Source organism: Ostrea edulis, chromosome 5 (assembly GCF_947568905.1).
Source record: "Ostrea edulis chromosome 5, xbOstEdul1.1, whole genome shotgun sequence".
Lineage (NCBI taxonomy): Eukaryota > Metazoa > Mollusca > Bivalvia > Ostreida > Ostreidae > Ostrea > Ostrea edulis.
Window position 1 is genome coordinate 3,479,776 of NC_079168.1, and position 14,343 is coordinate 3,494,118.

Here is a 14,343-nt window from a genome sequence, read left to right on the forward strand (position 1 = left end):
CCTACTTCTTTATAGCAACTGAAAAAAATTTTTTTGAGGTTGCACAAAGCAGTATTTGGAGCTGTTCCAAAGGGCAATGAAGAGATGCACTAAGTCACATGATTCAAATTCTGATATCTAGACAGGGCAATGAAGAGACGCACTAAGTCACATGATTCAAATTCTGATATCTAGACAGGGCAATGAAAAGACGCACTAAGTCACATGATTCAAATTCTGATATCTAGACAGGGCAATGAAGAGATGCACTAAGTCATATGATTCAAATTCTGATATCTAGACAGGGCAATGAAGAGACGCACTAAGTCACATGATTCAAATTCTGATATCTATGAGACGCACTAAGTCACATGATTCAAATTCTGATATCTAGACTCAACCAACATTTACAGAGTGGCTCCTGTAACATAGGCCTGTGTCGGTGACACCGTTTAAACTCCTGCAACTTTGCCCTAATTTTGTTAGGTTACACCAGAGTACATTTTTAGTATTTTATAATTTGCTTTCCTCACAAATCACGCATAACTTGGAGAGGTGGAATTCAGCAAAATACAAAATATATCAATGTTATCAAAATCATGAACTAGACTTCATGCCAACAGTCAGACATGTTGCTTTAAAGAAACCATGATTCTGGATTCATTTGGACTCTTTAACGGAAAGATATTAGCATAAAGTACACATTATCACATATTTACTCCTTTATCAAGTGGATATCATTCCTACGATATTATTCGTATCCCATAGTAAGTGTTCCTATGTCATGTGACGTAATGTGCATAGGGTGACAAAATTCACAAAAATTGATGGAAGTGGAAAATGCCTCATCAACATTCTCACAACAAATCCAAATAAAGACCCCGCACCAGCTATAACACTGATTCGGATGACTGACATATTCATGAACAAGAGGCCCATGGGCCACATTGCTCACTTTGGCGCACATTTAAAGATTTTCTATACATATGTACATGTAAAACTTTGATCCCAATTGTGGCCTCCAACCTACCCCCTGGGCCCATGATTGAACAAACTTGAATCTGCACTATGTCAGGAAGCTTTCATGTAAATGTAAACTTTCCTTGCCCAGTGGTTCTTGAAAAGAAAATTTTTAAAAGATTTTCTCCCAATATATTTGTATGTAAAACTTTGTCAGGACGCTTTCATGTAAATTTCTACTTTCCTGGCCCCGTGTTTCTTCGGAATTTACAAAACTTTTTTCCTATATATTTGCATGTAAAACTTTAATCCCCTATTGTGGCCCCATCCTAGTACCCCTAGGAGTCATGATTTTAACAAACTTGAATCTGTACTATGTCAAAAAGCTTTCATGTAAATTTCAGCTCCTCTGGCCCATTAGTTCTTAAGAAGATTTTTAAATGACCCCACCATATCTTTGCATTTTTGTGATTATCTCCCCTTTGAAAGGGACATGGTCTTTCATTTGAACCACCTTGAAAGCCCTTCACCCAAGGCTGCTTTGTGCCAAGTTTGGTTGAAATTGGCCCTGTGGTTCTGGAGAAGAAGATGAAAATATGAAAAGTTTATGCTGGCGCCAAAAGACATTTTGATCAGAAAAGCTCACTTGAGCCTTTAGCTATGGTGAGCTAATAATCACACAACTCAAAGTAAAATGTTTAAAATGCATTTTTTTTCTCCTTTAAAAATGATCTCTTATGAATTAAGCATTGAGACAGTCACTATTCAATTTTATTTATATTTTCCAACGACCTATTTCTAGCGGCGTAATGTTAACATTACAAATGTTGTTTGGGTTGAGGTAAACAAAACAGGATATTTTGGAAATGCGAATTCAATGGTCTGTTGGGATAAAACATGTGATCAAAAGAATCTCGCCAAGGCTCAGGGATAGAAAACACACAACTTGTTCAATAATAATCATATCCAGCCACAAACCATGGAAGATCCTATACATACAACAAGAGAACGGAATCCGTCACTCTGATGAAAATAAAGGGAGACAGTTTCTTGTCCTGGGAATTTATAGAAGTTATGTTTATCTCTACGTACGTTGAAATGTCCTCCTCCATGTCATAATGGTCTTCATCCTCCTCCTCATCTGAGCTAACCGCATTCACCTCCATCATCAGACCCTGAGAAACAACAACAGCTCCATAACAATGTGTGTAGGCAACAAGAGAATTACATCACTCATTGTAACAAGGTGTGTGTTTGTGAAACTATATGCCCCCAAATCTCCAATTATGAGGGCATAAAAAATTACTGGCAATTCATGGTATTCGAAACAGAAATGGCAGTAGTGTGTTACCATCTTAATAATCTTATTATTCATACAACTCCATTCTGTGTGACTCTCTAGATTTACAATGAACATTAACATATCTCTCTGCCTCGAAGGAACTTGTCTAGTTGACTTATACTAGATGCCTTGAAGGAACTTGTCTAGTTGACTTTATCGAGTAAACTTCTACTGACTCTGTCTCGGAGAAACTTATCATGTTGACTTATATTTACTGAGTCTTGGAGGAACTTGTCAAGTTGACTTATATTAACTGAGTCTTGGAGGAACTTGTCGAGTTGACTTATATTTACTGAGTCTTGGAGGAACTCGTCAAGTTGACTTATATTTACTGAGTCTTGGAGGAACTTGTCAAGTTGACTTATATTTATTGAGTCTTGGAGGAACTTGTCAAGTTGACTTATATTTACTGAGTCTTGGAGGAACTTGTCGAGTTGACTTATATTTACTGAGTCTTGGAGGAACTAGTCGGACAAGTTGACTTATATTTACTGAGTCTTGGAGGAACTTGTTAGGCCACATCAAATCAATTCTCTGGTTCTCAGACACCGCCCCCCCCCCCCCCCCCCGACAAAAATCGGCCGCTGACACGAGTTTATTGCCGCCCCGTAAAAAAAAATCGCTGGCACCCATATTTGATCCGTCAAAATAAAATTTGTGTTTTGGTGCCAAAATCGTAAAGCGCCTTGCTGAATAAGACGTGCTGCTTAGTTGATGTAAACAATATGGCGACAGAAACAGTTCTTGTCAGCATTGAGATTATTTTTAACTCAAAACAGATTGTTCCATGGACAATTATACCAGTAGACTCGCCCTTGACAGTTGATATGCTTTGCAAGAAACTTCTGGGAAGAAGATAAAGAAATTGAAACCGTGAAGAAACAAATTGTTGAAAGCAAGGCCGAGTTGAAGTACGTTTTCATAGGTCGAAACAAAACGGCTGACAGCGATAAGATTTTTTTCAACAGAATGAAAAGAAGCTATATGGTGTTGAATACCATTTGTAAAACTCTAACTTTCTTCACAACACCAAAAAAAAAAAAAAAAACACGGACAAAAAATCCCTACCCATTTGTGATATAGAGATAAATTGAAAAACTAAACCCCCTACCTACCTACCCATTTTTTGAAAAACAATTGTCTGAGAACCAGAGAATCGATTTGATGTGGCCTTAAGTTGACTTATATTTACTGTGTCTTGGAAGAACTTGTCGAGTTGACTTGTATTAACTGAGTCTTTGATTGATTGTTTTGATGTTTTCCGCCACACTCAAAAATTTTTCAGTTACCTGGTGACACCCAGTTTTTATTGGTGGAAGAGAGAATCAGATACAATGTACCTGGGAAAGAGACCACTGACCTTCCGAAAGTAAACTGGGAAACTTTCTCACTTACCGGCGTGAGCGGGATTCAAACCCGTGCCGACAGAGGTGAGAGGCCATGTGATTTTGAGCACGATGCTCTAACCACTCGGCCACGGAGGCCCCCTGAGTCTTTGAGGAACATGTCAAGTTGACTTGTATTTACTGAGTCTTGGAGGAACTTGTTAAGTTGAATTATACTCACTCTGTCCCGGAGGTATTTGTCGAGTTGACTTATGGAATCAGATGCTGACATGTCGAACAGCTTACACAGCTCAGACACTAGAATTCGCACTTGATGAAGAATCTAGAATTATACATTGTATTCATAAGCACACTGCTGGAAACTTTTAATTCATTAAACAGATGGTTAATTTAGATTGGGACAAATGACCCCAATTTCATGTTCTGAATTAAATGTTGCTAACAAAGAGAATGACAGACCAAAATCAGAATGTTTCAGATCTTTGATCTCGGGAAAAGAAATATCATCAATAGTTTACACCAATCACAAAATTAGAATTTGTTCCTAATATAACATGAAAAGGACATAATAGAGAATAATATTGAATTTGTTCTGGTTTCCTTACCAAAGAAACAGAGTTCATACTTTTTGTTTGTTTGTAAAGTTAGTTTAAATACATTTCATTTGTCATATAATGTAATAAAGTGCACCGCCACGGCACATGATACGCCCGTCACATATTGTTAACAGTATAGATTGTACCCATTAAAACATTCTTTTTTATATCACCTTAATTAAATGTCACAGTGACCTTAAAGTAGGATGCGACACACCTTCTACCTAAGATGCATTAGTTGACCAATTTTGGTGATTCTAGGTCTAATAGTTTTCAAGTTATGAGCCGGACAAGTTTTTGCCATATATGGCCATATCTTCTTAATGAAAAGTCACAGTGACCTGGTTTTAATGTGCGACACACCTTCTACCCAAGATGTATCTATAGACAAAGTTTGATGATTCTAGGCCTTGTAGTATTTAAGTTACAGGTCGGACACGAAAAAGCTAACAGACGGACGGACATGAACGCCATACCATAATACGTCCCGTCTTAAGACGGGCGTATAAAAATTGGGGACTGAACAAAACTAGAACAGGGTTCGAAATTAACTTTTTCAAGCACTAGTCCGTACGGACTAGTCAGTATTGATGTTCACTAGTCCGCAAAGCATTCCACTAGTCCGTCCAGTATACCATATTAAATGATCTTCATTTTATTCAATAGTATTTAATGAAACCAAACACATCACAGTTGCAAGCAATTCAGTTTCTGACACCTACAGAATAAAAAGACCACAATACTTTATTTTGCATTCAAGATCTTCAGAAGCATACAGTAACCTCCGAGTTAATCCTTTTATAAACATCCATAAGTGCGTTCGATATCGACGTTCGAGGACCGTTGTTTTCGTGCTCAGTTCTTAGAGTCACAGGAGTCGAAATTTTATCAATAAAGTCAATAAAATTCACTCAATTGACCGAGCCATGAGCTATAGTGTTACGAACTCCTGTGTTAGAGTCGCGAATGATGAGAACATGTGCGCAAAAACGTGCTTGTTCTTGGATCACACTACTTGCAGTTCTTGCACCTCGAACCCGTTCTCGTGATGCGTACTCGGAATACGATATCGGCAAGATTTTGTGCTCGTTCGAAGAACGGCGATCTCGAACACACTCCATGTGTTTGAAAGATCAGGATGTCATAGTCACACAAACACTTAACCATGCAGGTAATCGACCACAAGTTTAAACATCTAAGAGACTCAGACAAATCTTGCTAAAACCTTAACCAATTCAAGATTGATTTCCGGATTTTCACTAGTCCTTACGGACTAGTGCTATAGAGAGTTTACTAGTCCGACACGTTTTTTACTAGTCTCGGACTTACGGACATGAGGTAATTTCGAACCCTGTAGAATTTCATACCCTTCCCTCAAAAATGTTGAAGTTTACATACAAACTTAAATGGTAAATAATCTATACATATTATGTGTTACTCACATTGTTTTTGTCTGGTGGGGCATCACTCAGGTTTGATATAACATTGCTCACAACAGTGTCATCGTCTTCACTGAACCAGATCGGTGCAGACTGGGGGTAGGTTTCCTATCGGAATGAGAGTAAACAAGACTTATAATCCTCAACACACATTACAAAACAGCACACACAGTAACCTGGTAACACTGCACTTATATTCATAAGGCCAAAATAAAATTATAGTTTGTTTGGAATTGCCACCCGCCTCATTAGAATTATCCCCACTGAAAAAAAATTATTGACAAAATTATTTATGGTTTTTTTTCGTGTTTTTTGTTCCATCGGTAGAAAAAAGTTAAAAATTGTGTTCGATAGATGAATTACTCATCTGTCAAACTTCAGGTTCGACATCCACATTTACTCAATCAGTTGGATGATCAGTAAAACGCTTTTTTCTTGCAATCTGTAATAATCTGTAGTAAAGCATTAAGAAGATCGTCGTTGACAAGCAGTAGCCACCAAAATGTCAGCGCGAAGTGTAAGCATCCCGCTAATGAGCCAAACATCCCTTTATCTGTTTCTATACACATATATGAGGTGAAAATCAGCAATATATGTTTGACAGTTTTAGTCTTCACAATACTTTGGAAGAGATTGCGAGCGAATTGAAAAACTATGGTATATATCAGATGGCATGAGCAATATCCACCAAAGTTACGTGGATCTGAAGCATTTGAATACGCCGGTTTCGAGATACACCCGAGTTATTTCCCTTTGGGCCACATTTAAAAATATGTTTGTTTCCCCTCTCCCGACCCTAAATTTCAGAGGAAGGTCGGTAGCTAGGTAAAAAGTTTTTTTTTTTTAGCTAGCAGAATTTTATTTATTATGAAATTCCCATAACCATTAACAATGCCCGATACCAAACGTCGTGAAGCACATCATCCATGTTTCCTCATCAAACTCGTATAGTCAGTTCTCGCGTAAATTCTGCTTTGATTGCCACGTTTTGCAATTAGGGAAGGTGTCGATATTTCGGACAGTACTTCATGTATTTTGGAAATGCTCATTATCTAACCACTAAACTTAGGCATTGGACTACATGTATACATATTGGTTGATTCGACGAACATTGGGTTTCATCAGAATTTTCTCTGCTATTTATGCCACATACTAACACTTAAATAAAGTTAGGGAGAATGTTGCAACTATGGACAATGGTGTTAGTTTTGGACACATGGTGTTATAAAATTGGTAAACTCGGTTGCTGTCTTTTATTTATGGTTCACTGACATTTTATGCTTTTGTTTTTTTGCACATTATCTTAATTTGTATATGATAGTGATTTTGATTATATTTTTAAATGATATCGGTAGATCTAGTTTACCAGAAAACGTTTCAACGGGACTTGATTTTGCCGATCAAACAAAATGGATGCTGACATCAACCAATCAGAGCTGAGTTACACATGTGCATATAATTAGGTGTTTTCCAGTTTGTAAATATAGCATTAGTTCAGAAATAAGTTAAATTGAGAATGCTTCTGATTGACTGTCAAAAATATCGCATCCGTCCGAAATATCAACACTTTCCCCTACTGAAGAACACAACTTGCACACTGGATGCCCCGAATTCTCTTGTTTCCTCGCTCCTCGTATAGACACATTTCTCCATCTCGATCTTGCAGATCACTAGTCCGAATTGCGAGTCGAATTCAATGTTAAACTCACTTGTAACTAATCAATAAAACAATCATGATTCTTGTACTTATTAATATCGATTAAAAGAAAATATCAATCCAAAATTCGATATTAAACAGAAACCAACAGTTGTAGTCAACCGAATTTTCACTGCCATTTGAGCAAACGAGTCTCGTGACTCAAAACAAAGCTCGACAGTTTGATAAAATGTTTTCAAGAGACTGTTTATGTGATGAAAGAACCCATAAAATCGATATTAGTAAGTACAAGAAGAATCGTTTTATTGATTAGTTATGAGCTTAAAATTGAATTCGGCTTGTAAGTATTTGAAATCAGCCAGAGAATGCCGCCTCCAGCTGGAGGCGGCGAAATTTCTAGATTTCGGACCAGAACACCTCCTGTATTCGTATTATTATTTTTTAATTTTGGATCGAAACCAAAGAAGATATAGAAAATTTTTGTCATTATAAAATACTGATCTGCACCAGAAACGACCTTGAAATTTTCTTAAAATAAAAAAAAAAACTTCACCAGAATGGCGTAATAAAAACTTATGGGTCGGTGTGAATTTTCAGACTCGGTCGGGCGAGGGGAAACAAACAATATTTTTATTTTGGCCTTGGAGAACTCTCATATATAGTGAGGTGCGAAACAATTTGTTTACATGCGGGAGTGGGACTAATATTCATCACTGTGTAAGTGAATGTACTCAGTAAGTTTCTCATACACTGTTAGATCACCCGAATTCGACTGATACACAAACTAAGTAAGTTATAAGTATTTAGGGAGTAATTAAATAAATAGAATTCTTACCATATCACGTTATTTCGTTGGTCATAAATACTATATCTAAGACATTACTTGCAAATATGACATTGTTTTTATGTTTCCACTTTTAATAGTAAAACATTTCTTTTGATAGTATTTTGTATTTCCCACATTTACATATTAAGAGAGAAGCTGCTTTTAATACATTTCATCATCTTCCTCGCTGACTGTAGGTCCACTCTGTCCCACTTAGACATTCAAAGTTCCACTAAATGCATCTCCTAAGAAGAGTTCATATCTCGAAACTGGCGTATTGCACAATGCACATGGAGATTGCGTACTATGCTGACGCAGCTATAAAGTGCATAAGAAAAGATTGATGCATTTACTGTGCATCAGCTATGCCAGTTCCAAAGGACCAAAATTTATTAAAGAAATTCTGTGGGGTTCTCCCAGTCTGTGCTGATTGTCTTGTCAAAGGGCTAGAGATTTTTAGAGAGAAATCCTCTAAAATAAACTGATGAAATTATTGGTTTTGAGGATTTTAAAGTCCTTTTTTCCACCTTTTTTCGGCTTGATATTTTCTAAATTAAACAGACAACATATCTGAAAAATAAACCTGTTTACTGCTATATCATTTTAGTATCAATTTTAAATTCAACTTCAATGGAATAAAAAATAAATTCCCTCCTCCCAGACAACAATTCCAAACAAACATTTTTTATAAAGGATGGCCTAACATATCCATGAACAAGACAAAATATGGCACCATAGTTATGTGAACCAACTGTAAATGGAACATGATGCACAAATGAGAAGGTTAATATAGGATGTGTTAATTGTTTTTATTATAGGGTGTTTGTTTTGTGACATTGATTAACAAACATGACAAAAGAGTTGTAGAACTTTACTTATGGTAGTATCAGCCATGATGAAGTTATCCACATACTTTTTTTTTTATCGTATGAATAAAATTTCCTAGCTTGAAAAACTGTGACAGGAGGTAGATACTTCTGCATGGAAAATATTTCGAATCCCCAAAATTAACCAAGTACAACAATGTACAAATATTTCAAATGGTTGAGAATCAAAATCCTTGCAATATGCACATCTAACTTTGTTTACAAAGGTCCTAGCTTGAAAACTGTGAGAGCAGTTCAAAAGTACAAACCATGCACTCACTTTTTATTTCCTCAAAACTGATTAAGTTCTACAACATGTAATTTTCCTGTTCAGAAATTATTCCGACCCCCTCTCAGAAATTTGGTTAGAAAAAAATCCAGGTCGGCTGCTTTGCGTCCAGGTAGGTCATATAATAGACGGATGGAAATTTGTTAGTTTGATTACTATTTGCACTATTATCAATAATTAATGTAGTCGAACAGTCTACACACTTGTAATAATAAAAAGTCCCCAGGGTTCTCTGTTTAGTGGGACTGTCCCCAGACAAATCAATGTTTATTCACAGGAAATTTTATTGATACATATCTAGATATCAAAATTTAATATTCATATTCAGAGATTAAATTGCTAAAACATACGTAAAATCATTAGGTGTATATTTCGGACATGATAAGGATATTTGTTATGATATGAACTGGACATATAAATTGATTGACTTGGCAAAGGCACTGTCCCTTGGTACCCCCTGTATTCGTGACAACATTTTATAATATTGTTCTATTTTCCTACCTATGTAACATCCTTGTTGTACATCGCATTTTCAATCAGTACTATAAGCCAACTCAAGACCAACATCAATGTAGAAATGGTATACATCTGTATATCGTATTGTGTAGTTCTATTTAACTGTATACAATACTATAAGTAAGCTGTCTTGAATACATAACATCTGTATATATGGTATGCATGTGTACATATTGTGGTATCATGTATTTATTTTTGTGTATACTATAAATAAGCTGTCTTAAACACTTAGGGTACAAGACTGCCAGTCTGATAGACTTGGCTCAGGCACCGTTCCTTGGTACCCTCTGTGTTTGTGACAACATTTTATAATATTGTTTTACTTTACTTCCCATATAGCACACTTATTGTACAGTATATTTCCAATCAGTATTGTGATGAGAATTCAATACCTATGTCAATGTAGAAACCCTTAACATGTATATGGTACACATGTGTAAATTGTATCATGTAGTTATAATGTTTAATTGTTAATTTGTATATGCCCCCTGAGGGCCCTTGATTGATGAATAAATAAATAAATAAATATAAACTAGATAAACTTGAAGGAATATCGAGTGCTTCGAGAAGACGAAATTTTATGATTTACGGAAAATGTATCATTGTAAACACATTGTATAGAATCCTTTTGCTTTGACATTTTAAAATGAATTCTGTTACATGACCACTTATGAGACTGCACTAGTGAAAAAATAAATGAGGAAATCGACTTCCTTCTGAGTTGATTTCATCGTGATAATGTGGTGACGAAATGCGCTCAAAATATTTTGCGCAATATTGTTCACTTATAGAATGTGAACATGAATGAAAAGTTATTTCCAATCGCTGCCTGTTTATTTGAGCTTACCATTATATTGGCATGGACGTCATACTTCCGACCATCTCTGCTGATAAAACGACACGTTAATTCGTCAACCGAGGCTGACAAAATCTGGAAAACTTTGTGGTCTTTCTGGAAAACACTTTCCAAGAATTTAATGTCTTGTTTCAAATTGGCCAAACAAGCCATTTTAAATAAATAATTTTGAATAACCAAAGTCCAGTAGATTTCTTCTACGTGTTATCTACACAACATTGTTTCCAAAACGTACATAAAGATTTCCTTTCCTCCAATGTTATGATCCATGAAACATGGCGGCAAGTCCGGTACGCATGCGCCGGTAAGTATGTTTTTCCGTTCTGTTTTTAGCTCAACAGAGAAAAAGGCGGATCTAAAATCCATCAAATTATGTAATCTATCGTATTTCGATGAATGCCAGAATTTTCCAAACAATTACATTACGGGGGTGCAGAATCAGTACGCATCTTGATCCTTACAATGTTCTTTATTTTCTAATCGATCTCTGTAGAACTGTAGCTCTCTTACACAGAGTCGAAATCTAGAATGTGCTATGATTATGTCCTACGGACCTAATCCGAGACACAGTTAAATTATTTCAGCTATTAGACAGAGATCAACTCCTTATAAATAATAACACAAAAAATAAGGTTTATTTCTACTCAATGATTTAATCAATAACCAAAGAAAACGTGTATGTTGCCACTTATTTTAGGTGTGAGACATACAAAAAACAAAAACAAAAACAAAAAAACAAACAAGTAATTTTAAAGGTCAACATCAGAAAATCACACATTTTCGTAAAACAGAATAAAAATTAAAATAAATTTTTTAAAAACTTGTTAAAACGACAAATTTTAATGTCAACAATTTAGAAAACCGCTAATTAATCCATTAATATGTATAAATTGTAATTGTGATATTTGGGAAATCGTTGTAATAGGGAATATACTAGCATAGGAGTTATTGCCCTTGACAACATTTGATTGATTATCTAGGGAAATAATAAACTTTTTCACTATCAATAGTTAACCAATTTTCTAAAAAGAAAAGAAAACATTCATTGAATAAAATTCCTTTGAAAGTTAGGCTATATTTCTATCATGCGCAAAGGTTGATTTGATAAAGATTTTTGCCAAAACCTATGACATCACCGGAGGATCCATCTACATTAAAAACATCCCAAATTATTTTCTCACGACTAACTAACGTCTCTTGTCTTATTTTAGAATTTATTTGCACTACCTTTGAAAAAAAAAATCCTATTCTTTTATGAGAGAGAGAGGGGAGAGAGAGAGAGAGAGAGAGAGAGAGAGAGAGAGAGAGAGAGAGAGAGAGAGAGAGTAAAATATTGGACTTGATGTTCAAAAGTTGAAATAAATTACCCCTCCCTATACAACTCCATACAAATTTCCCAACTGTGTTGGACTTAATTAAGAAATCATGGGAATATACATTTCTAACGGTAAATTACGTCATGCAGTTCACATGCAATTTGGTAAAGCTGAATGGAAACTTTCTTGCATGTTGTATTTATTACAATATTTCATAATTCTTCCTATTTTCCCACCTCAATGGGAAATCTGTGTACAGTTGGGTTTTTTTCTCGTGTAAGCCTGAAACATAGGGCGTCGTTGTTGAAAGAAGTTCCGTAGTTATCTATCTTTGTATGTGCTCGTTATACACTGATTCTCATATAAAACAGCAAATTGAAACTTTGAAAAGTTGAAAAATAAACTTTGTAGAATGTTGATTTCTATTATTTTTATGTGTTGCTGATTATATCATAGATTCTTACTAAAAAGATCTGCAGCTCAGGACGAACAGAAAAAAAGTTATGGTTTCTAAAATGGAGTACTATAAAATGCCAGAAGTAATTTACGAGGCCATTTTGTATTGTATTTAGCATGATATAGGAAGAAAACCCAATATAAGATGTGAAAATGTTTTAATGAAATCAAAAGACAACATTTTAAACTATGCAATCAAATCAACATAAACCAACATTCAATGATACATGTATTAATATCTAATTCTTTTGTAATCATGAAAATTATTTCAAAAGAAATATGTTTTGTCTAAACTTTGCACAAATTTTTAGAATAGATAATGAAATAGTTTACTTACAAAGAATTCTTTTCATACACTCTTCAATGCTTTTGCTTCCCGAATTTTAAATGATAAAATGTATAGCATATCTCTGAAACATTCAGTAAAGGTGTATGATTTTGATTTCGCCATCTGTAATTTACGAGTCGATGTCTGATTAAATCATCAAAATATTTTATTTTGGAACTTTTAGATAGTAAATCAAATAGTATATTATGTATTTTTGCAAGTAATAATCATTCTTATACTATATATAGACATTGAAGAGTACAAATTTTACAAATCTACTTTTAATACAGAAAGATAATTTTCTGTAATTTACGGGACAAAAAACTGATAGATTTACTTTCTTTATTGGAGATCTTTTTGCAGGAAGTAAACCAGATTTGATAAACGTCTGTATATCAATAAGTCAAATAGATCTATTAAAACGTGAAATCATTTAATTACATGCAGAAAATAAAGTATCTTGTGTAGAATAGATTTTGTTGTTAAAGATGTCCATATACCTCTAAGTCAGACATTAACAGGGAATAATCGTCTCATATAATCAAAGCTTTTTATTATCCAGTCATTAATTTGTTATATTATAAATTAAAATAAAACATGATTAGACCATACACAATCCTAAATAAAAACTAATCTAAAAATGGAAACCATAAACATTAAGGTAATTTACGAGGCAGAGCCGTAATTCACGTGACATAATGACAATGCCATTTTGTTTACATCTGCATGCCTATTCGACCGACAAATAGTGTTCCATACAATATGAATAAATCACATTATTGCATAATAAGACAATTTTCTGTTTAGATACACAAATAAATAAATATGATAATATAATACAGTCAGAAATAATCCTTTGGCTTTGAATACAACATCGTCCCGCCTTTCAACTTTTTTGTAGACTTCTTGGCCGTATGACGTAATAAACACGCATGTTTTTAAAAATTTAAAAGCTCCCGATCTCGATGTAATTTTTAAAATAGATATTCTTGATGGAATATAGCTATACTAAAATTAGGACTCGTAGATTACGTCCCGTATATTACTTTTCTCAACATAAAACTGTTCAATTTCCATATTTTTTGTTTATATCAAAGTGAATTTTGATTTTTTAATTTCTAAACGATCTAAAGAAAAAACAAACACAAGTAAATTGTATCACTTCCAAGTAGTATGCCCTATAGGCCCGTCCCGTATGATTACTTTCTTAACCCAGCATACTGACTTTTGTGGATTCTCGGTTTAGTAACTTTTTTATTGTTAACAGCTTGATGGAAATGTTTATGATATCAAATAAAATAGAAAATATATAACTGATAAGAATATATTCTGCCTCTTTCTGAAGCATAAAGTATATTGAATTTTTCAGAAGTACATTGGACTCGTTGATTACATGTGATTTGGCGACAAAGTTCATCAGTCCTTTATTAATTTGGAGTTACTTATAACGTACCAAACTTCTTTACAAATTCAACTATCCATTCCAATCTTACGTAAACACACACTGTTTGACCCGAATATGTGACGTTTATTTTTATAACCTGGACTTGAACATGAACCACTCAAATGAC

At 34.6% G+C, this 14,343-nt stretch overlaps 1 protein-coding gene across 1 annotated transcript in view; it reads right to left on the reverse strand.

Moving 5' to 3' along the window:
- Positions 1-10,979, reverse strand: part of LOC125652892 (ubiquitin-conjugating enzyme E2 Q2-like) — a 26,575-nt gene extending 15,596 nt beyond the window's left edge. Inside the window, exons 1-4 of the mRNA XM_048882366.2 lie at positions 10,664-10,979; positions 5,666-5,770; positions 3,848-3,949; positions 2,032-2,114 (exon numbers count right to left, since the gene is read on the reverse strand). Of these exons, the coding sequence (XP_048738323.1) occupies positions 2,032-2,114; positions 3,848-3,949; positions 5,666-5,770; positions 10,664-10,825 (452 nt within the window). The 5' untranslated portion in view covers positions 10,826-10,979. The remainder of the gene's footprint in view (positions 1-2,031; positions 2,115-3,847; positions 3,950-5,665; positions 5,771-10,663) is intronic.
- Positions 10,980-14,343: the final 3,364 nt, after the last annotated feature.